The 24,642-nt window shown below is 31.7% G+C and overlaps 2 protein-coding genes and 1 long non-coding RNA gene across 3 annotated transcripts in view; all 3 read left to right on the top strand.

Annotated features, from left to right (window-relative positions):
- The first annotated feature begins 3,727 nt into the window (after window positions 1–3,727).
- The window catches only part of LOC125866403 (uncharacterized), a 220,536-nt gene continuing 199,621 nt past the window's right edge, over window positions 3,728–24,642 (top strand). The window contains exon 1 of the long non-coding RNA XR_007446484.1: window positions 3,728–3,738. This is a non-coding gene — a long non-coding RNA (uncharacterized LOC125866403). The remainder of the gene's footprint in view (window positions 3,739–24,642) is intronic.
- LOC125866385 (protein PIN-LIKES 6) lies at window positions 14,332–19,402 on the top strand. Its single transcript, XM_049546783.1, has 11 exons — window positions 14,332–14,457; window positions 15,065–15,489; window positions 15,780–15,859; window positions 15,945–16,069; window positions 16,473–16,594; window positions 16,927–17,136; window positions 17,268–17,342; window positions 18,002–18,102; window positions 18,662–18,714; window positions 18,856–19,050; window positions 19,187–19,402. Exons 2-11 carry the CDS (start codon window positions 15,298–15,300, stop codon window positions 19,306–19,308), a joined length of 1,275 nt encoding a protein of 424 aa, XP_049402740.1. The 5' UTR covers window positions 14,332–14,457; window positions 15,065–15,297; the 3' UTR covers window positions 19,309–19,402.
- Window positions 21,630–24,458, top strand: LOC125866389 (uncharacterized). The gene is made up of 5 exons (XM_049546788.1): window positions 21,630–21,887; window positions 22,025–22,117; window positions 22,700–22,825; window positions 23,144–23,308; window positions 24,057–24,458. Exons 1-5 carry the CDS (start codon window positions 21,654–21,656, stop codon window positions 24,414–24,416), a joined length of 978 nt encoding a protein of 325 aa, XP_049402745.1. The 5' UTR covers window positions 21,630–21,653; the 3' UTR covers window positions 24,417–24,458.

Below are 24,642 nucleotides of genomic sequence, written 5' to 3'. Positions count from 1 at the left end.
TCAATAACACTAGCAAAAAATCTTGTGAAATTAGCATGTATCTCACATACCAGATACGCGAGCGAGATAAGAGAGTGACAAGCAAGATGGGAGGGAGGCTAGGGCGCGATAATTGTCTATGTATCCTAGATACATGCGAATCTACTTGGATAGAGTGTATCTAGAACAAATTAACCTAATTTTGAGTCAATATATTCCGAGATACATATCTGGACGTACAAAAATCTGGTATGATTCATAATATTACAACATAGCGTGTATTTAAGTAATTAGATTATATACTAGTGAGATTATTGTAAGTTACCCTTAAATAAAAAGTTTTAGCCCATGGACTGACCCCGACCCATCCCTGATCAAGCCTTAAGGGCTTATATGGGCTGGGCTATAAGCTCTAGTTTTGTATGAGCTTGAATTTTTTTATCCCAACTCTACCCCAATAATGGGTTAGGTTGGGCCGGCCCTATGGGATAAGCCCGTTTTGACGGCTCTAGGTGTGTCAAATCTATAAGGATCAAGCTATTTGAAAAAGATCATTAATGTATCATCAAGGGTTGTAATGAAGTGATAAATATTCATTCATTCATAATCAAAGGTCTCAAATTCAAATCTCTTGAACTTGGAGTCGCCTTTGTTAGGTTACGATTTATCCACAATTCAAATTTAATTAGGCTCCACCATAAATATCGGACATCCTATGAAAAATAAAAAAAAGGGATCAGTAGATCATCTGTCCATGTTATGCCATTTTTACCAACTATCTAGTACTCCATCTTGTCAAATCAATCATTCAACTATAGGTTAAAAAAGAAGACATAACGATGAAAAAGTACTACTATTCATATTCAATAAATGAGATAAGTGTCAAAAACACACTTAAACTATACCATTTTTTTGAGTTTCATACCTAAATTATTAAGAGTGTGAGTTTCATACCTAAACTATCATTTTTAGTTTAAGAAACACACTTATATCTGTTATACCACTCTCATCATGGTGTGTGTAATACATTCTCTTTTATTTTAAAAAATTATCACATCACACTTCATATGGACAAAATATTCAACTTTGACAAAAATTAAATAAATTATTAATATTAGTTAAAATTTAAAATTTAAAAATTATTGTCCAAAAAAATAATATTTCTTTTATAAAATAAAATGTAAAATATTTTTCTCACCCCGTCCCCCACCCTCCAGCCATTTTTTTGTTTTTTTTTGTTTAAATTTCTTTTATAAAAGTACTTTTTTTTTTACTTCATCTCCTCTCCCTCTCCCTTTTCAAATACTAATTTAGATATTATTTTATTTTTTAAAAAAATAATTCTACTCTCCCCACATAACTCTCCGCTTCCAATTTTTTTCTCATTTAGTGTTAAATATGTACATATCGAAAATATTTTTTACTTGTCACCGCAAGACTTTTTTTAAGTTTTAATTTATTTATGTTATTTTCGTACACTAGTAAAAAAAAAATCTAAAAATATATGTACGTACATATCTAACACAAAATGAGAAAAATGTAAAAAAATAAAAAATAAAAAATAAGGACCGGAGGGTTAGAACGGGATAGAATTTTATTTTTTATAAAATAAAAAAATGTCAATTTTTTTGGGGGGTACGTAGAGGAGGTGGTGGAGTGGGTAAAATAATTTAAAATAATTTTTTTTATGGATAGTAATACTTTAATATTTAATTTTTTATTAATATTAATAGTTTATTATTTAATTTTTATCAAGGTGAAATATTTTATCCATGTGGAATGTCATGTGTCAAGGTTTTTTCAAAATAAAAGAGAGAGTGCATTACACACACCACTGGATGTGTTTCTCAAACTAAAAAATGATAGTTTAGGTATGAAACTCACACTCTCAATAGTTTAGGTATGAAACTCAAAAAAAGGGATAGTTTAAGTGTGTTTTTGACATTTATCTCTTCAATAAATATGAAAAGTTTTCTCACCTATCAATTAATCATAATCAAATTGAATAAGAACAACTTAAGTGACAAATATGAGATACTATAATATGGAAGTTTTATTTTCATATAAAATTGATTTAGCAAAATAATATTTTGTTATAAATCATCAACCAAAGATCTAGTGAATAGTGATAATCTTCTATTGATTGATTTTGAATAGGGATGATAATGGGGTGGAGCGGGGTGGATTTAAGCTTTTGTGGATGCAGGGGCGCGTTTAAATGAACATAGGGTGCGTTTAGATTTTTCAACATAAATTCAAATTGATCAAGCAATACAAATTATAAATATCGAGGGGAAAACCATAAAGCGAAAAAAAAAGCACAAACTTTTGTACGTATTATTCGAACTATGGCATTACATATACATAAAATAGTAAATGCATGATGCAAATTATAAACTGTATGTAACACCCATAAGCGGAACTAAGTGGAAGCAAGAGGGTTTGTTCGGATTTTTTAGTGAAAAATTACATTATATAGTTGAATTTAAAATTATAATTTTATATGTATATATATTATATATAAATATTGGATTCAATTAATTTTTTAGTGTGTTTACTTTTAATTTCAATTTATGAAATTTTAATCTCCACCATCGATACCACCAACTAGCATATAGTCATACAACTTGAATCTATCTCTAACTCTTGCTTAATTATAGTATTAATTAGCTTATATGTCTATATTTATCCTAGTGGGTTGGGCCATTTGAAGGTGGGGTTATAATTTGAAATTTTTGAGTTTGAGATTTTAATTTTCTGAGATTGAATTTTAAAGTAATAACTTATATATATATATATATTCAATGAATTATTCACTCATAGGCCATAGTTATACATAAATTAATTTCCTGAATGGTTATTCATATTTTGATAATTACCTCCTAAAATTATTTTAATTTTCTTTTAGGATTAGAATATCAATTATGACTCAATTATATTAACCACCACAAAACTCTCCCTTTCTCTTGGCATGTCGTGCCATATTAAAACTCTAATTTTATCATAAATTTATTTAATGGATAAAAAAATATTGAAAGAAGCAAATTTTAAAATCACTTATTTTGGCTTTTTTATACCGGGTGGGTCTCGAAAGATATGAGAAATCGTTAGCACCGCATAAAAACATTCCCCCTAAAATCAGGGGCGGACCCACATGTAAAGGTGGAGGTGCACATGCACCCGTCAACTTCGGAAAAAATCATATATATATATGTGTGTGTGTCTCGAGAAACTGATAGAAAAAGGAATATAATAAAAAGCGCACCCTTAAAGGACATTGAACTGCCCTTGGTCTGCTGGTAGAAGTGAGGAAATACCTCCTTGCAGACCCAGATTCGATCCTGGTCACAACTCTTTTTATTACAAAGTCAAGCGTCCATTAAGCATTGAAAAATTTGCTTCGCTTATGCTTAAATATTATTGGTGCACCCAAACTCTTCAAATCCTGGGTTTGTCTCAGAAATTCTGCTATAGTCATTTATGTACAATCAATGTACTCTATGAATAGAGGAATACATAAAGTTGAACTTAATAAAATAAGAAATTCGGAGGTATATATAAATTCACCAAAGGTTCTATTGGATATAAAATTTGATATACTTTTAAGGGGAACTTTCACATGTAGCCACTCAAAAATAGTCTAATTACTCTCCATAGCTATAGTTTGATAATTACAATTCGTAGCTACACGTTATATGGAGGAGAGAGGCGAGCGAGACTAGGAGAGAGAGGAGAGAGGCGAGAGAGAGGGGGCAAAGAGTGGAGAAAGGTGAATTGTATATGTATATAGGTTAGATAATTGTATATTATACATATATATTTGTATATATGGCAAGAGAGATTGGGAGAGGGAGGAGAGAGGCGAGTGAGATTGGGCGAGGGAGGAGAGAGGCGAGAGAGAGAGGGCAGAGAGGGGGAGAGAGGTGAATTGTATATGTATATAGGTTAGATAATTGTATATTATACATATGCATTTGTATATTCTGACGAATTATACATATACAAACATGACTAATTATATAAACTAGAAGTCAACCCGCGTAATTAATGTATAATGTTAGTCGTGAGTGGTAATTATAGAAAACTATAATTATGATGAGTAATTAAGTAGTATAAGTTTGTTTAACCGCATAATTTTCCCTACTTTTAATCGGGTCTAAGACATGAATTGAGTTGGGTTAAAAAATAAACTTATTATCAAAAAATAGAATTTTAATGGGACATGATTTGATAATTAGGAGACTAGTCTTGAGTTGGATTGAATGATTTAGTATTGGTTAAATCATTAAAAGATAGAATTTAATGGGATATGACTTGTCAATTAGGAGACAGAGTGTTTTGTGGTGTATAATATATTTTGAGAAAAAATAATAATAGTTGAGAGATATTCTAGTATTAAAAAAAGTAAGTAGTTATTTGAGAAGGCAATTGTCAAAAAAAGTAAATAGTTATTTGTTTTCTATATCAAAAATATATCCTTTATTTGTTAATTTTAATATTTTAATATATTAAAAGAAAAATTTTTTTATTTTTTATAGTTTACTCTTAATACTAATTATTTATTATTTGAATTATTTTTTAAAATTTGAGACTAACAATTGATTCATATAAATATTATGATAAATATATTAATTATTATTTCTTAAAAAATGTGTAAAATTCAAAATGAATAAATAAAAATAAGCGGAGGGAACATATGTGTCCTCGTGTTATATCAAGTACTTATCAGGTCTAGCCATATGCTTTTGTGCCCTATTTGTCCTTTAGTTTGCACACCTGGCTTATGTTGTTTGGTTCTATGACTTTATTATTATTATTATTATTATTTGTGTGGTTTATATTACTTCTTCGATCGATTTGGTTCGATTTTATATATTATCGATTCGGTTTATTGGTTTTCAATTTTTATATACGTTAAACCATTAACAAATCAATAAGATATTTGTTAATGTTTTTCAGCTTATCAGTTTTTTGATCGTTAACGGTTCGGTTTTCGATTTATCCAATCAAAAAATGTTCATAATCTAAATATATGACGCCACAATTCTCTAACAATTTGGCACGATATAGTGAAAGAAGCAAATCAGTTGTAAATGCTTTGATATAGTCAAATAAGAAAGATAATGAAAAATTGCATCAATAAGAGCAAATGTAGTACGAAGGCAACAATTACATGTTATGACCAAAACATAATATGAAATTTCTTATGTGAAGTATGAAGTATGTTATGTGTAGATTGTAGTGTAGGACACTGATATAGTGTCTAGTTATGTTAAATTATTAATATTTAATATTTATGAAAGAGTTATAAATTCCTACCGTCTTAATGAGTTATCGATTTACCCAACAACCTAATACTAAAAATCAAAACCAAACTGATAATTCAATAAAAATAATTTATAAAATCATTAAAAGCCCGTTAACCCAATAACAATAACCTAATCACATTTTTTCGATTCGGTTTATTAGCCAGTTCGATTTTTACACACCCCTAATATTTACCCTATCGTTTAGGCGCTTAGCAAATTTATATATGTGTATGTTTGCCTCATTTGTTTGATAGAAAATTTTTACTACTTTTTATTTTTGGTGTAGGGTTTAGAAATTTGTAACATACATCTTGTTGGATATTGTTTGGAGAGACGACGAGCACAATCGATTTCTCATAACTTAAATTTTATTATATCAAGGTAAGAACCCGCTTCGATTTTACAATCTTGATCACACTTGTTGCTTGCTTTAGCAACACTCTTTACTTGAACACACACTTGTTTGCTCTCTTGCTTTCTTACTTACTTGGTTTGTTACTTAGTTTCTTGCTTGGTTGCATACAACTCAATGGACAATCTCTATTTATAGGAGGTGATAGAACAATCTAACTAAGCAAATTTTTCTACTCTATTCTAAAATATTCCTCCAACTACTTAATTCTAGAACTACCCTATCTAGAATATTTCTAGACTATTCTTTCTAGAATATTCATTCTAGAGATCTTCCTTCAATTCTCTATAACTCTAGAATACTCCAGTTTTTTCTTGACTTATTTTAAGTAAATAATTAAGTTGGAGATGAATTCTTAACACTCCCCCTCAACACCAACTTAATTTTTCCTTTGCGTCCGTTGTGAGCGATTCTTGCTCCGCAAGCATCATGACGTCCATGTCCTTTGAGAATCTCCTTTTTCATTGGATTATTCCAATCCCTACTCTTTGAAGCTTCTTCAAAGGTAGTATATAGCATATTTATTGTTAACCATCTTTGCTAATTTTGCATCTATATACTTGGCATTTGAGCATTTCAATCGTGTCTTCCTTCTTAGTTGAGGTTGCAGAGCTTCTTGGACTTTTTCTTGCAACAATTCTGGAGTTTCATGTACTCTTGTTTTCCATGAATCCTTATTTTCTCCTTTTGAAAATATCTCCTCCGTATGTGAGTTATATTTTTCAAATACCTCTTGTTCATGTTCAACCACCCTTCTGTGTCCTTTTACTACAAGTTTATATTGTAGCTTTTGCTCCAATTTCCTTGAATCTGGCAAGGAGACTTCGTTGTACCACGATGTTGGTGCTTCATCAAGTACCACATAAGTTGTCTCGATTGGCATGACGTATGTTGATTATAACCTTCTCCCTTTCATTATTGGTATGCTTGTAACTTTTAAGTTTAGATATACTTTTATGTCATTTGGCCCAAACAAGACATAGTTACCAGAATCTGTTAGTTGTGATACAAATAATAAGTTTTTCTTCATATCTAAAACATGGTAGACATTTTGAAGTTTCACTTGTCTTGAGCTGTGATGAGGCACAAACATTGTCTTGCTAATATGAGTTATTGGTATTTTTAAATTATTTGCAGTCACCACAACTCGACTGCCTTTATATTCACTCATGTTAATGAGTTTTTTCTCATCATCAGTCATATGATTGGAACATCCTGAATCAATGATCCAATCATGTTCATAATCGACCAATTTCTCACTTACAGTTGCAAGTGCAATCTCCTCTTCTTTGTTAGAGTGACAGGTGACAAGCTCCTCTTGTTGATTAGTTTCTTTAACTGCATGAAAGGTCTCGAAATCCCAAACTTCNAGACATTTTGAAGTTTCACTTGTCTTGAGCTGTAATGAGGCACAAACATTGTCTTGCTAATATGAGTTATTGGTATTTTTAAATTATTTGCAGTCACCATAACTCGACCGCCTTTATATTCACTCATGTTAATGAGCTTTTTCTCATCATCAGTCATATGATTGGAACATCCTGGATCAATGATCTAATAATGTTCATAATCGACCAATTTCTCACTTACAGTTGCAAGTGCAATCTCCTCTTCTTTGTTAGAGTGACAGGTGACAAGCTCCTCTTGTTGATTAGTTTCTTTAACTGCATGAAAGGTCTCGAAATCCCAAACTTCTTCATCTTTATGTTTTTGGAAAGAAGTAGCTATATTACCTCCAACTTTCTTGTACCAACAGTCTCTGACATTGCATCTTTTTTTCCACAATTGTAGCACTTATCCATTTGCCGATTGTTGAAGCATTTCACCTGCTTGTTTTGTCGTTGGATTCTTTGATGTTGAATCTTTTGGTCTCCCCCTGGTTGTGGGCTTCTCCCCGCTTTTTTTTTTAATAGTCTTGTCTTTTGCTGAAGAGCGCCTTATCTTCGTCTTTTATAGTGAGACTTGATAATGGCTTCTCCAAATCTTTTTCATTTGCCAACATATTTTTCAACTCAGATAAAGTTGGTTCTATGGCCCATCCCCGTGTGATTGTAATTATGCCTTTGTACTCCTGCCTTAGACCATGAACAATGATTATCCTCATTCTTGTCTTTGTGAGAGCATTCTCAGGATCTAATTTTGATATTTCATCAGATAATTTTTTTTACCTTTAAGAAGTATTAACTGATCGTCATATTCCGTTGAGAGATTGACAAAATCTCATCTTCTTGCCTTTGTAATCTTGCATCATTCTTCTTTGTACAAATTATTGTCAAGGTGTCCCAAGCTTCTTTGGGTGTCTTGGCATTCTTAATCCGTTGTAGGAACTCATCCTCGATGGTTACAGTGAGAGCATACATGACATTTCCAGCTTTGACCTTCCACCTTTTTGCTGCTCCAACATCTGTTGGTGGTGTGGTGTCTGATCCACCGATGATATCCCATAATTCTTGACCGAAAAAGTAATATTACATTGTCGTGCTTCATGATCCGTAGTTGCTTGCGTTGAGCTTCTCAAAGCTATTGAGAATGCTTGCGAAATCTGCCATTGATAAGTGCCTCGCGACTTGTAACTTCCGATAATAGCTTGTAAGATCTTCTATGAGTTACTACCTTACTTTTATCCAACATGCTCTGATACCAGTTGTTGGATATTGTTTGGAGACACGACGGGCACAATCGATTTCTCACAACTTGAATTTTATTATATCAAAGTAAGAACTCGCTTCAGTCTTACAATCCTAATCACACTTGTTGCTTGCTTCAGCAACACTCTTTACTTGAGCACACACTTATTTGCTCTCTTACTTTCTTACTTGGTTTGTTACTTAGTTTCTTGTTTGGTTGCATACAACTCAAATGGACACCTCTATTTATAGGAGGTGATGGAACAATCTAACTAAGCATATTTTTCTACTCTATTCTAGAATATTCCTCCAACTACTTAATTCTAGAACTACCCTATCTAGAATATTTCTACACTATTCTCTCTAAAGTACTCTTTCTAGAGATCTTCCTTCAATTCTCTATAACTTCGGAATATTCTAGGTCTTTCTTGACTTATCTTAAGTAAATAATTAAGTTAGTGATGAATTCATAACACATCTATGTTTTTACCTTATAAAAAAGTAGCATACAACTAATTACTTATACATCAATAATATTATAGAAACTTTTTTTGTTCTATCAAATCATTGTAAAGCCAAAAGACGTAAGATCAAAGATGTTTGGTAGAGTGAAAGAAGGGTAATGCCGTACGTAAAGCTTTTTCGTCAAGTGCGCAATTATGACAGGACTCGAGGAAGAAGCTCCGGCTAACTCCATAACAGTAGTTGCGGTAAGAAGGGGAAGGGGGGGGGGGGGGGGGGGGGNAGTGTTCTTTAGAATGACTGGACGTAAAAGATACCTCTTATCATAATGTCACTCTCAAGGAGTAGAGTTTTTGGAAGAGATGGTAATTTTTTTTTATGTTTACTTCGTTATATTTTAATTTTTTTAATATTTGAAATCCGTATTTATGTTTTTAGGTAACGACAACCCTTTTAAAACTAGAGGTTTAAAATCTTTAATAAAAAGTAAGTTAATTAGTTACATAAATAAATTAGTATAAATATTTTTTATTTTTAAAAAAATCGATTGGAATTACATTGCATTTGTCTATGGTCGTGGGGCAACACTGTCAGATCAAAAAAAGAAAGAGTAGCTTTCAACTTAATTATTTCAATCAAAATATTTTATTTATAGTACATATTAAATATATTTTGATCGATCACGACAACTTTCATTATTTTTTTTATATCTATAGTAACTTATATATAAGAAGAAAGCCAGTAACACGAGTTGTGGTGCAGTAATGGATTGCTATATTTTTAATCAGAGGTCTCGAATTTGAGCCTTAGGTATTTTTTTTTTTTGTTGAGAGCACCACTCCCAAATGAGCCATATAAAACATGATTTAAATTTAATCGAGGCTTTAATACAAACTCTGGACACTGAGTAGAAAATTTTCAGCTGCCAAACATACTGTGTCTGATGAGCACACTCTCAAATAATGGAGTATATATTATGAATGGCTTCACATGGCTTCACACTCTATAAGTACTTTTTTAAGTCCACTTATCCAATTGTTATTGTCCGTTCGTTTTAGTTCATGTGTCTTAATTAATTGAGCAAGAAATGTAATTAACAATATATAAAAAAAAAAATGAAAAGTGTGTATGAATATTTTTTAAATTTTGTGGTCAATGTCCAGATGTCGCCTTATAGCTATGGATTCAACTGAAATTAATATTTTTAACGCAAAATATAAATGAATGTTCAAAAATACTAAAAATTTTAACAAATGTTTTATTTATTATAATTTGTTTGTCTTTCTTTCCTTTTTAATTTGTTTGAAAAAGAATGTTTCTTTATTTTTTTGATGACTCTTTAATTTTAATTTATGTGACATTATAACCATGAGATTAAATGACATTTTGGTTCAATCACGTATCTTTAATTTAAGATCACAATATTCAAAAGTTTTTTTATTTTCTATAAATAAGTCAAAATCAAACAAATAAACTAAAACGAAAAATATTATATCCATAAAAAAAAATTCTAAATTTATTTCTGTTTGTAGCATGTTTAAACAAGCTAGCTACACTATAAGTTCTAATCATTGTTAATCTCATGTTTAAACAAGATCTAAGCTTCATGTTCAATTAGCACAAGTTTGTGAAGTAATATTAAGTTTGGCTTCTTTTTTAAAAAAGTGATAGTTAGCAGCGTACGCAAAATATTGTCTAAAATCAATTTTTCGTCATGATGCAATAATTCGTAATTAAGTAGGAAATTTTGTACAAAATTAATCTTTTGTCAAGATGCAATAATTTTTAATTAAGTGGATCTAAGTATGAAATAATTGTTTGATTAGTTTTGCGTACACTACTAAGAATCGGACTTTTAAAAAAGAAGCCAAGCTTTATACGACCTTACAAACTTGTAATCAATTGAACTACATAAAGCTTAAACTGATACACCTATTAATTTTTTTGATTAAATGTATTAATAATTATTTAAACTTACTAGTAAATTTTATTTAAATATTTAACTACGATAACAGAAGAATGAGTAGTTTATGTTAGATCATAAGTTCATAACCACATTTCAACCCTAATTATTATATTTCTCTTTTATGTTATTAAAATTACTACATGTGTGTCCAAATGGATCGGAATCTTTCCAAAAAATAGATATATAAAGATATAATTGAAAAATTATATTAATTTTTTTTTAATCTTAAATTCCTAAGATAATAATTATTTTGGAAGGATTGGAGTAATTAATAACGCCTTTGTATTATAAGTGAATCACCACCAAAGATGAATAATTTATGGATGTATTATTACTTTGTGGATTTTAGTTAATGATTTGATTGATTGTTGATGAATGATTCAAATATTCCCAAATTTACTTACAACATTTATTTTGTCCTTTTATAAAAAATTATGTGCGGTTGTTGTCAATTTAAGAAATTTTAAGTAGGAATAATTTCTTATGATCATTTACCAATTCAATAAAAGAAAATAATATTTTTAGATCTCATATATATAAAAATGATGATCTCTAGTAAAACGAATATAAATTAAAAATAAATTTATAATGATTATAAAATCAAATCTCGCAAAATTTTAGATTATTAGTTTTTGGTTTATTTTAATTTAAATGAAAATTTATAATAAATTGTGAATTATTAACATTTCCTTGTCTCAATGTATAAAATGACAAAATATATTCCAGCGTGGGAACTCTTTTTTTATTTGGTTTATGACAAATAAAAGTGAGATTAATTAGATGCTTTTTGTCAAATATTCCATTATCTAACGCTGTAAAATATTCTCTTGTCATGATTTACTAAGCATGTGGTTCCTCTGTTCCTAATTATTTATTTAATTTTTATTTTTATTTGTTCATTTTGATAAATTAATTTTTTTTTTTACCTATTATACCTTTAATTAATTATTTTAAAAAAGGTAAAACTTTTTGAAAATCTTAAATTTTTAATTCATCCACTTTATAATCAATAAGAGTAAATGGAAAACTCATTGTGTCGATAATTATTTTATTAATAAGTATGTCAATTTAAAAATGGATGAATAATTAGGGACGGAATGTAATTGTTGAACACACATTTACATTTTCAAGATGCTTAGGAGTTAAGAACCTTATTTTTTAATTGGGTCAAATATGTATAAAAATTTAACGATGAGCTCGAATTTAGGATTTCTGTCTTTTCCTAATCTTTCGATACAATTCATCTTTCACCTCATCTCTATCTCCATCACTCCATGTTACACACTTATCAAAAATAAGAGAATTAAAAAAAAAAAAACTCACTTATTTTTCTAAAAAAAAAAAATGTTTTCCCACCTTATGTGTCCTCTCATTTTCGAATAATAAATTACCTTGAAAAACTATGATCATTAATTTATTATTCTTTGGTATCTTTTTCTTTTCTTTCTTATGGCATATTTTTATTTATTTATTCCAAGCTATGTTCAAACACAACGTCCCACTTAAGTCTTATCACATATTTTTATTTTATCCTCCAAGTTTAGCCCATTACATAATTATTATCATTAGTATTATTTTTATGTAGTAACCCTCCTTTTCTTCATTTAATTAAGCAATAATTATGTCATTATGGAATCAAATTATAAACAATTGAGTAGGAAATGTTAAATCAAATAAAGAAAAAGATTCACACAACCCATAGAATCCAGGACAACTTTTTTCTCTTTTTTCTTATTTTAATTATTACTAGTAATTTTTTAAGATACAAATTTTTTCTCAAAATAATATTCATATCAATTTATTAACAATTTTTTTTAAAATTTTACATTACGTCATTAATAACAAATATATAGGAGTTTTGTAGTAATAATTTGCAACGTTTAACATAGGTCAAAGGTTTCTTGAAGTGATTTTATGACTTGACTTACGTTATATGAATATTATATTTAAATAACTTTTCCGTTATAAATAACTTATAACAACCTGGTCTCTAGTACTTACTAATCTGATTAATTAAATTCACAAACAATCTAATAAATGAAGCAGAATTTTTATATTTGGATAGTTTTGGTTAATGTCTACAAGTATGTATATGTTTCTCAAAGTAATATTTTCTCGTACCGCCAAAGAGTTGAACTATAGATAAGTATTTTAAAAATAGGGATATTAGATAAGGCGTTTTACTTAACACAAAAAGAGGTATAAGTTCAGAATGATATTTAAAATAATATAATAACATAAAATTATCAAAAATATATATTAAAATTATATGAAATCTAAAAAAATGATTAATAAACTCATAGTAAATAAAATATCTAATTTAATTTTACAAATATAAATAATAAAAAAATATAAAAATTGCTTTAAGATGTAAATCAATTCTAACATCTTTAACTTCCAGGTAATAAAAAAAAAATCATAATTTCTTAAAAAATATCACTATTAACTATGCAATTTACCTCCTTAAAAGAAAATAATCAATAAACATTGTTAGTAACATTCGCTTCTTCATGAATAAAAATACTTTCAAATAGCAAAATAATAAAATGTTATATTTTAAAACAAAAAACATAAAAATCAATAACAAGTGAAGATATAAAATCCAACTATATATTTGAACTTTTTCTTTATAACACTTATTTTAAGTACTTGATTCAGATAAATTTGGTACCACTATATATGCTCCATTCTACGTACCGAGTCTATTGCCCATCGTCTATACTCTATTGTATAGAGCCTGGATCCAAAATGACAAAAAAATTGAATCAAAATTTCAAAATGACAAAAAAAAATTAAGAATAAAATCAAAGAGGTAAAGACGCACTATGCCCTTGCATTTTACCCCTTATGCAGTTAACTTTATTTCAGAAGAAGGCACACAAACCCTTGCCCCTTTCCTATTATTTGGGTTTGTGAATTCTCCAACCCCAACCTCAACCTCCCCTTACATTCCAATTTATTTATTTTTTTGAATAAATTATATCCCTACTTTTTTTTACCGTTTTGAAAATTTGGCTCAATTTTTTTTTAAAAATAATTGTATTTTAGTGCCACATGGAAAGGTAAATGTTGTAGATAAAAGCCAAAATGTCTAGTTTGTAAGTACTCTAGAGTACAAAAAAAGGTGCAAATACTAGGGTTAATATTGTAAATTCACATAACTAAAGACTGCTTCGCCATAAATATTGTAATTTTTTTAAAAAAAATAATACTACTAAGTTTTGTTTCCAAAATGAAAAAAATATTTTATTTGGAAACTGAAGTTATATTTAGCTACCAATTTCAACTAATTTTTTTTTAAAAAAAATTAAAATAAAATCTCTAATACATTCTTTACGTAAATTTATAATGAAATATAAATTTCAAAATCTAATCCCGCAAAATATTACAAAATACTTATTCGTGTCCAAAGAATAGCTAAAAAAGATGAGGGGAAGTTTCCAAAATGATGTGAAATTTCTACTCTGTATTGGGACAGCAAAACAGAGTAGTTTTCGGGAAAGATCCAATCTTGGGTGGGGGTGGGGGTATGGGGTAGTATAATATAAATAGATACAAAATAGCAATTATTTTTCTGAAAACTTTCATGATTAAATATTTTCAGATTCTTCTAAACCTGGGTTTAGTTCATATTAAAGTGGAAAAAAAGCAACAAAGAAAGAAACTTTACTCAGATTTTAGCCCTCTGAGAGACAGTTATTGGTTAGTTCTTAGTCTTTTTCTGTTTTTTTTTTTTGGGTTCATGTTGTTATGATGACTGAATTCATGTTTACATATTCTAAACGTATAAGTTGTGTATTTGCATTTTAGACATTTTGGGAGGTTTCTTGATTATCTGGTCACTGACTTACCATATTTTTGTTGTTTTGCTGGATACCATCAATTTTATTTTCTTCAAATTTCTGGTTCTTGGAGTTTGGGGTGAAAAAAGGGAATTTTTTGGTTCTTGGAAGGTAGCTGTTTTTGTGTTTTTTTTTTTTTGGCAGTTATGGGGTTTCTGAAATGATTTTGAAGTTTTGAGCTTGGTTGTTTTCTTTGTGAATTTGAAGTTTGTTCGGGTGGAGGGTCTTTCGGAAACAGTCTTTCTATGTTGTTTTAGACCCCATTTGTGGGATTACGCCGGATTTTTTGTTGTTGTTGTTGTTGTTGTTCTTTGTGAATCTGGAAACCCCTTTTAAACTTGCAATACCTTATATTCACAATTCTTGTAGAAAATTGTTGGAAGTTGTCTTTTATTGCTGTGTCAACTAACTTGAATATAGCATTTTGGATTTGATAATAATTGGAGCTTCCTTTCGTAATCGTGCAGAAAGGGAGCTAAACTGTTGGAGAAGTTGAGTGCTACTTGTCAAAGATTTGAACTTTCTTGAATTTTTGAACTGTAAGCTAGATAAAAGTGCAATACTTTTGGGGTTGTTTTGTTTCTGTGATCTTTCTGAACAAGAATATCAGGACCTTCAAGACTGGAAAGGGAAAAATTTCGTGACTTTGGATTGATTGAGTTTCGCTTTTGAGGAAAGTAGTGGTTAATAGGTAGAAAAGATGGATAGGGTGCGGAGGATTCTTTTTAATGTTCTGACAGAACCACAACGAGGAGGACAGTCTTTCATCGCGTCAATTAAGATTGCTGTTTTACCGATTGCGAAAGTGTTTACACTATGCTTTTTGGGATTTCTGATGGCCTCCAAGTATGTCAATATTCTTCCAGCGAATGGACGGAAGCTTTTAAATGGGGTCAGTATTTTTTTTTATGATAAGTCTTGTTTAAGAATAATCTCCACTGACTGTTCATTGTTCAATCCTGTAATAGGAATTAGCTCGATGGAGTCCTCAAATATCTTTCTGATAGATGTTATGAAGTTATCAATTTCATTTTTTTTTAATATGGATTGTGACATAATCATCAATTCAATTTTACGTGAGATGCGATGTGTTTTGATTCCTAGTGCAGTCCCTAATGGCAAAAGTAGTAAGATTTAGCTTTTATGTATCTCTAATAGATACTATTCCATGGTTTCATGCAGTTGGTGTTTTCACTTTTGCTGCCATGCTTGATATTCTCTCAACTTGGACAAGCCATTACGTATGAGAAATTGCTTGAGTGGTAAGGATTACATTTGATTCGTGCTTATTTTGTACTGCAGTGCCCATTCTTTATTATTTTCAACTGATGTTCTTCATTGTATCAGGTGGTTCATCCCTGTTAACATTGTTTTGGCCACCATATTTGGTTCTATTATCGGTTTAATTGTTGCTACGATAGTCCGTCCACCATACCCTTATTTTAAGTTTACCATTATACAGATTGGCATTGGTAAGTGTTCCATTTAAAGCTAGCTTCGTAGTTATGAATCACTTTTTTTCTGAAGTCTCTTTGATTTTCTATATAATGCGAAGTACAGTATCTTAAACAGTTAAACTTCTCTAAATAGCGGTATCAGTTGACTTAACTTGATAGGTGGAATATAAGTTGAATTATTCAGGTAGTTCTTCAATGTTTCCTTATTACAACAACTGTGGCTGCTACGCACGGCATGATTAAAACATGCCAAACCTAGTTATTGTGTTTAGCATGACTGATAGCTCATTTTTCACTTTGCATTTTCCATGAAAGCGCATTTTAACTCTTAACTATCTATTCTATTTAATGTCTTGGCTTCTGGAGTTCACTGCCAGATTTGTTAGCTTAATGTTTTTTCCATTTCTGTGTTATGCAGGGAACATAGGAAATGTTCCACTTGTTCTGATAGCTGCGTTATGTCGGGACACATCAAATCCTTTTGGTGACTCTGAGATATGTGCGCGAGATGGAAATGCGTACATCTCCTTTGGACAGTGGGTATGTAAGAGTTCAGAGTTGATGTTTTCGAACTCAATGTCTTTCATTTAGATTAATATAGTTTTTTATCACTTTGTATGTTTTCCCACTACTGTTTGATTTTGCATTGCCCCAACTTAAATTCTGATTTCGCCTTACTGCTTGACTAGCCAATGGTAATTTCTTTCCACTCGGGTTTTTCTGTTTAAAACCCCCCATCCTCTGCATGGAAATCCGGCACCTAATACAGAATTTCACATGAAACTTGAAAATGTAGAGAAGTATCTGCTAACCTCTTTGAACTTCAAAAATTTCTTTAGCTAATAAAAGTACTATTTGATAAATGTGTGTAGGTTGGTGCAATTATCCTCTACACCTATGTATTCCAGATGCTCTCACCTCCTCCTGAGGGTTCCTTTGACGTTGAAGATGCAAACCTTCCTATCAAGGTTCCTAACAAAGAAAAATTGCTGAGCCATCCATCAGGTAGTTCTGCTGAGCAAGTTCCATTACTTGCAACAAATGTTGCACCAGCTGACTCTAGTAGTTCAAATAAAGAAAAGGTGAGAGACGTTCTATGCTTAGATTATTTGCGTCTTTACTCATAGTTTGAGGTGTCATGAGGTAGAAATAGTAATCCCTTTAATAGTATTCTATAATACTGGTGTTTGACTGCTCATCACTTTACTTACAGGTTAAAGAGTTCTTTAAATTTCTCTATGAGACACTGAAGCTCAAGCAACTTATTCAACCTCCTATTATAGCTTCTGTAAGTTCAATAATCTTGGGATGGATCCATATATGCAGTTTCATTGACTTAGCTGCGTGCTCTATCTTATAAATGTTACACTGAGATAAATTATATAATGAATCATCTCTCTCCTGCAAAATGCTTTATCCTGTGGTTTTCTACTATGCAAACTTTCATTCAGACTATTTTGTCAACTAATGTTATGTCACTTATGCTTGAAAGGGCTTTATATTTCATTTTAGGCAATGCTTTCTCTCGGGATATTAAGGAATAAGAGATGTTATGACCTTATCCTGAACTATGAGTTCTTACTCCTTTGTCAATCAAATGCATTACATATGCCTTTCCCGAGTTGCTATTTTTAGAATTTCCTTTGAGTTGCCAACCTGCTGATGCGTTAATCGCGTACGCGAATACTGTTGCTGTGACATTTATTCAAGTAATTTTGAGATATCAAGAGCAAAATACTCTTCATAAATATTTCAACTGTTCTTCAACCTATTAAAACAACTGTTCTTCAGATTAAAAGACTTGAGTTGTGGGATATTTTGGGGGCCAGGGGCGGAGCTGACATGCATAGTTCACTTGTATAGTTGTCTATTAGAGCAATTCTTTTTGCAGATTGTCAATTAGAACAACTTTTATGACAGTTGCTAAATTGCGTGTTCTTTCAACAGATCTTAGCGATTCTCATAGGATGTGTGCCGGTCCTGAAGCGCCTCGTCTTTACTTCTGATGCTCCACTTTACTTCTTCACTGACAGCTGTTTAATTCTTGGGTAAGTTTTACTCCATTGTGGTATTAGTTAAAGATCAGCATAAATGCCATGCAGCATATGTAAAATATTATCCTTTCCAGTCACTGAAATGGACGAGACATGTCATCTATTGGTCCTGCAGCATGCTGCCTTAGAGAGCAGTGGTGGAGCGAAGATTTTTACTAAGGGGTTCAAAATCTGAAGAAGTAAACACACGAACTAGCCGAAGAGGGTTTGGCATCTACTATATATATATACATAAAAAATGATTTTAATCATTTATAAATAGTATAATTTTCCGCTGAAGGGGGTTCATCTGAACCCCTGACTACAAGCTGGCTCCACCCCTGCTTAAGAGTCTGTCTTTGGATTTCTTATGTCAGTACATGATACATATTCCTTTTGTGATAGCGTACATCTGCATATATTGCTAAGGAATTGGATTCGCGGAATCTGCTTTTATTTATTTCTGTTCTAATAGAATACTAGGACATGCAATAATACTATTCTCTCAGTCTACTGGTGGAAATGCTGTTTTATGTAAATGTTGATTAAATGTTCTCATATTTCTTGTTATCAGGGATGCCATGATTCCCTGCATATTGTTGGCCTTAGGAGGCAATCTCGTAGACGGTAAGCAACACTTCTTTGTTTCCTTTTTCTCCTTTGAACTTTATTTTTCCTCGTTTTTTTTGTGGTAAATCTTCTTGTTCACCGAGGATGTTGAATTCGTAGATGCTCCTATTTACTGCCTTGATATTTGAATCTCTGCAGGACCAGGACCTGGAAGTTCAAAAATTGGTTTAAAGACAACTGTTGCGATTGTCTTTGCACGGCTGTGTTTGGTTCCTCCAACTGGACTCGGTATTGTCATGTTAGCTGATAAGCTTGGGTTCCTTCCTGCTGATGATAAAATGTTCAGATTCGTTCTTCTTCTTCAGTATACGATGCCCACATCCATACTTGCTGGTAAAATACCTTCCATAACATGTCAGACATACGACTTTCAATGGAAAATGACTCTGCTATAGACACATTCTCATCTTTTACTCTATCCTGTGTGTACTTGAAATGCATGTTTTGATCAAAATTTTACGCTGGACAGGTGCAGTTGCCAACTTGAGAGGGTGTGGGAAGGAGGCAGCTTCAGTCTTGTTTTGGGTTCATATATTTGCTGTAATCTCTATGGCTGGATGGATCATCCTCTACCTCAACATACTCTTTTAAGTCATTAGGATCAATACTGTTGCTACAGAGAGTCAAAACACGAGATATCGTTTGGGAAGCTTTTTATTCTTGTCGAAAAGCTGATCATTGTTTGTAATCACGGAGAGAGATGTATCGCGATTATACGTAGGAATAGTATATCTACTACATCTATTTGTTCTTGGCTTCTTCTATTGTATTATACCAAGCTTATGCTACTTTGAAACTGGCTTATGTCAAAGTTGGACTGAGCATTTGGTAAAGACAAAAGATGAGGCCTTATGTTCATGTGAATAAAAATGAGTAATGGAATTGTTTGTGGCACTTTTGATCAGAATGCTGTTGCCAATATTCCTTCCTCTGTATAAATTTTCAAATTCTCTTGAGTTGATTTGAACACCATCGTTATTTAAATGGAGGGGAACTTATAAAATTTTTATTAGTTTAGAAGCTAATTATTTAGATACTTTTGGATTTCAATATTATGAATCTTACTAGATTTTGATATGTTCAGATACATGTATCTTGGGATACGTGGTTATATAGCTAAACCGTTTAGGGTCATAATTATCGCTTTTGTTCCTAGAAGGGATTAGTTTAAGTGCATCTCCAAAGAAAAGGGGCCATTTTGATATTTTCCCTCTAATATTGTTTGTCAAAATGGTGTAAATTATTTTCATGAGGTGATACCAAAAGATGGCTTAGTATTTCGGAATTTGAAGGACGTCTTTTGTTTTGATCTTCTACTTGTGTTCGATATCTATATTAGATCTTGACCAAAATTGAAAGGACCAGCAGTATTTGTATCTCACATATTTTAAATTTTACTCAAAGATAACTACTATTGGTTTACATCCCAATTTTTTGTAATGGTTCAACACTGATAACTTCTTATTATATGAACGGAAGAAAATAATCCTACAAAAATATAGTGTATTTTATTTTCAAGGCACATATAACTTCTAATTTATTTTTTGATGATTGTGGTGTCCGGACAATCTTTTGCACATCTTGATAAGTATCAAACAATTTTGTCCACTAACTACTAAGGTTAGCTTAGATGGAAAAAATCATCTAATATTTTTCTTTCTTTTAGATTTGAACCTGAGACCTCATGACTCTCAACCACTTCATAGACAATTAAGATTTAGGGCGTACCACTAGATAGGGGTGAGCATAAATATCAAAGAACCAACAAACCAGACCGAACGAACTAATTTGGTTCTTTGGTTTCGATTCTTTGATTTGTTGGTTCGGTGTGGTGTTCTTTTTTTCAAAAGTTAAGTTCTTTGGTTCGGTGTTCAATGTAAGAGTTTCAAAACATCGGTGAGAAACCCAAGTGCATTTTTGTTGATGTATGTCATCTGAAGGAGTCTTGGTTCTTGTATTCCTCGAGTAGTAGTTGGAGGCACAATGTTCTTGACATACACAAATATGATCTTTTAAGCATAAAAAGTATTTCATGGTGAGACACATCATTGCTTAACATGATTTTAAATTTTAAAGTGTTTTATATTTTGATTTTATCCTAATTTTATTTTTCATTCCCACCGAAAACTGTTTTAAAAACACCGGACCAAATTGAACCGAAGTTGAAAAAATCGAACCAAACCAAATTAGTTTGGTTCAATATTCAATGCACATTTTTTCAAAACCAAAAAATCGAAAGAACTAAACCGAAACAAAAAATCGAACACCCACCTCTACCATTGGGTGCTATAAAAATAAAAGACATAATACGTAAACATGATCCTTAACTTGGCTTTAGCGAACAACAGTTTCCTCCAACTTTGAGAGTGCACAAATAGACACTTAAACTTGTGTAAAATTGAGCAAGTAGACACATGCGTCCTGCGTGACATCATACAAGTAGGATGCTACATAGGACACAAAATTGCCATGTAAGGTGTCATGTAGGACGAATGTGTTTATTTGTTTAAATTTATACAAGTTTAAGTGCCTACTTGTGTACACCCAAAGTTAAGGTCATAGTTGTCAGCTGAAATCAAGTTAAGAGTCATGTTTATGTATTATACTAAAATAAAAATTTATTGATAAACTACAAAATCAATTATTCTTTTTTTATTTGCAGAGGGTAGGGGGTAAGGGTAGAGAGGATTTTAGTGGTTGGTTATACAAGTTAAAACCTTGTTGGTAAGAGTTCGATTCTCTCTCCATACCCCTATGTAATAATTCAATTCATTTATTTTAAAAAAATTATAAATGTTTAATAGTAATGTCAACTTAAAAGGTGGAAAGTTAGTTAGAGACGTTATAGGCACATTCTTTTTCTTCAATATGTGATCCAAATCCCATTTTGACTTGTTTTCAAATTCTTGTTCAAGTTTTTTGACAAATTTGAAGAAATGGCTTACAGAAGGAAGCAAGGGATCAGCAGATCCTCCACTTTCCAGGAAGAAAGCATTTTCCGTTCACCGGGGGAACCGAAACAGGGGATCTCTAGATCCTCCACATTTCATCATGAAACTACCACTTTCCGTCCCCCCGGAGATCCTTTTTCCTCCTCTTCTTCCTCCTCGTCGTCTCTCGCTGCTCAGGCAATTAGAGCCTCAGCCGCTCATCATCGTCGTGCTTCTCAGGTCCCTCCGATATAATTTATGAAAAATCATTGAATTGTTTACAATTGAAGCAAAATTGCCTGATTTTGAAATCATGTTTGATAAATTGAACACGCTCATAACAATTGATTAATTATATGTTGATGGATCAAAATCAGGATGCTCTTTCGAATGGATATAGTGAAAATGAGGCAAATGGATTTTGGGGAGTTTTAGCAAGGAAAGGCAAAGACATTCTTGAAGAAAGCCAGGTGATCATTTAGCCCTTCCTTTCTCTTCCCTTTCGAGGGGCGGAGCTACATGGTCTCAAGGGGTTCAATTGAATTTCCAGAATTAAATTGTGCAAAATACGAACTTTTTTTTTTTATGTATATATACAAATTGTTGAATTCCCTTGACATAAGAGAGGAGTGACAAAAGTGGCTCAAAAATTGTGTTAGGTGTGACATTCTTGCTTCTTTTTTTCTAAAAAAACGAATACCTTTATTGGAATTTCTGGCTCTGACTCCTTTGAAACTCCTTTCATCATAATATGCAAGGAAATGCATATGTGAAACTTAGTGTTTTGGTTCATGAGCTTCCTATCTAATCATCCTCTTCAAAATCAACATTATAAGGTTGTATTGCTCGGATTCTCAAAAAAATTTGCCGCACTAATATATGCATTTTTGGAGGATCAGACACGCACACAATAACACGAAGAGTCCGAGCAAGATAGATTACAGGCTATGAGTATTGAAGTTGATTTTCACCAAAATAGTATATAGTTTCTCTGATTTCTCTCATCAGGTACATGCTGTGCTTCAACATAATTATTTTTTCTTGAATTTCAGGAAGGACGCACAATTGTTGAGACATCGCAAGATCATGTCTCCAATGGACGTAACCCATGGCAGATGCAAACAACTCGGCCACAAACACAAACTATTCATGAAGATCAATTAAAAGCTTCTCGCGACGTAAGGTGGCAACTTGCGTGATGATATATGATGTCGTCCTTTTGGTTTATATAACATTAATCAGTGGCATAGCTACATTGATCCAATGATGGTCACTTGAACACCCTTCGTTGAAAAATTATATTGTGCATATAAGTTAAAAACAACTTACTAGAGATACATACTACAGTTTTGAACACCCTTAGCAAAATTTCTAGCTTCATCACTGGCATTAAGGATATGAAAATATTATAAGTACAATGAAAGATTGAAATGTTGTTGGTAATATCTCCTTGCTGGTGATCAAATGCATTTTTTGCCTGTTTTTTTCGGTTTCAGGTGGCAATGGCAACTGCAGCAAAAGCGAAACTGCTTCTACGAGAGTTAAAGACAGTTAAAGCTGATCTTGCTTTCGCGAAGCAACGTAGCTCTCAGCTGGAAGAAGAAAATAAAATGCTTCGAGAGGCTCGTGAGAAGGGAGACAATCCTGCAGATGATGACATGGTAGTTCTTTTTTCACTTACTACTACTAAGTTTGTTCTGATTTCGTCTTTGTAAACCTCCATTTTATCGTACAAGTTCTCTAGTATGATAACTGCACTAGCAATCTTGAAATTCAGCCTGTTAAAACATAGAGTCAGACACACCTAAACTATCACCCTTTCGTGAGTTTCATACCTCAACAACTATCACTTTTTCACGAGTTTCATACCTCAACTATCACTCCCTTTGTATTAAAACTCACCTCGATGCGGAGTTCATACCCTTTCATGAGTTTCATTAACTATCCATTGTTCTCTTTACCTACCTAAACTATCACCTTTTTCGCGAGGTTCATACCTCAACTATCACTCTCTTTGTATTAAAACTCACCTAGATGCAGAGTTGGCCTACCCATGCATGTTGTTTATAGGGAACAAATATTTGGCCAACTCAACATCGAGGTGTGTTTTAATACAAAGAATGAGTTTATGTAGGTATAGAGAACAATTGATAGTTGAGGTATGAAACTCGCAAAAAAATGATAGTTTAGATGTATTTCTGACGAATTATGTCAAAAACATGAACATAGTAGTAGAGATTAAGTTAATTTCTACTATATTTTATGGACTTGTTTAGGTACATTATGTCAACAAAACCAGAGTATTATTCCTGACAAACAACATAAGGTAGGACTTCCGTCAAGGGGGTTCATTATCTACTATACATACATCCCGATTAATCATGTTTCCTGTTTGGTGCAATATTTCAGATACGGCTACAACTCGAGACACTGTTAGCAGAGAAGGCTCGTCTAGCACACGAGAATTCAGTATATGCTCGTGAGAATCTCATCTTAAGGGAGATTGTTGAGTACCATCAACTAACAATGCAAGATGTTGTGTATTTGGATGAAGGATTTGAAGAAGTAACAGAAGTTTCACCAATACCTGCTGTTTCAAGAATGCTCTCTGCTTCACCTCCATTATCACCTAAATCAATTCATCATTCATCACCATCTAGAAACTCATCATTCACAAATTTAACAGCTCTTGGTTCACAACAAGTAAATACAAATGAAGAATTACCAACAAGTATTTCTTCAAAGGGGAAAGATTTAACAAGAAAATAATGATCTAACTATGTTGCTCCTCCAAGTGCCAATCATGTTTTTTTCTTTCATCCTTAATATTTTTGTCTAGTATTATGTCTTACTTGTCCTTTGTATTGGTCGATTTTTGACACATCTATTAAGAAAATCATTTAATACTAACAGTAGCTTTCTTTTTCACGCAATTCTTAGGGTTCAATAAACAATTGATATTTCAGTATTAGGGGTGTGATACTCTTGATAGTAA

The sequence above is a fragment of the Solanum stenotomum genome, chromosome 5, assembly GCF_019186545.1.
Source record: "Solanum stenotomum isolate F172 chromosome 5, ASM1918654v1, whole genome shotgun sequence".
NCBI lineage: Eukaryota > Viridiplantae > Streptophyta > Magnoliopsida > Solanales > Solanaceae > Solanum > Solanum stenotomum.
This window is presented reverse-complemented; position numbering and strand designations above follow the sequence as displayed.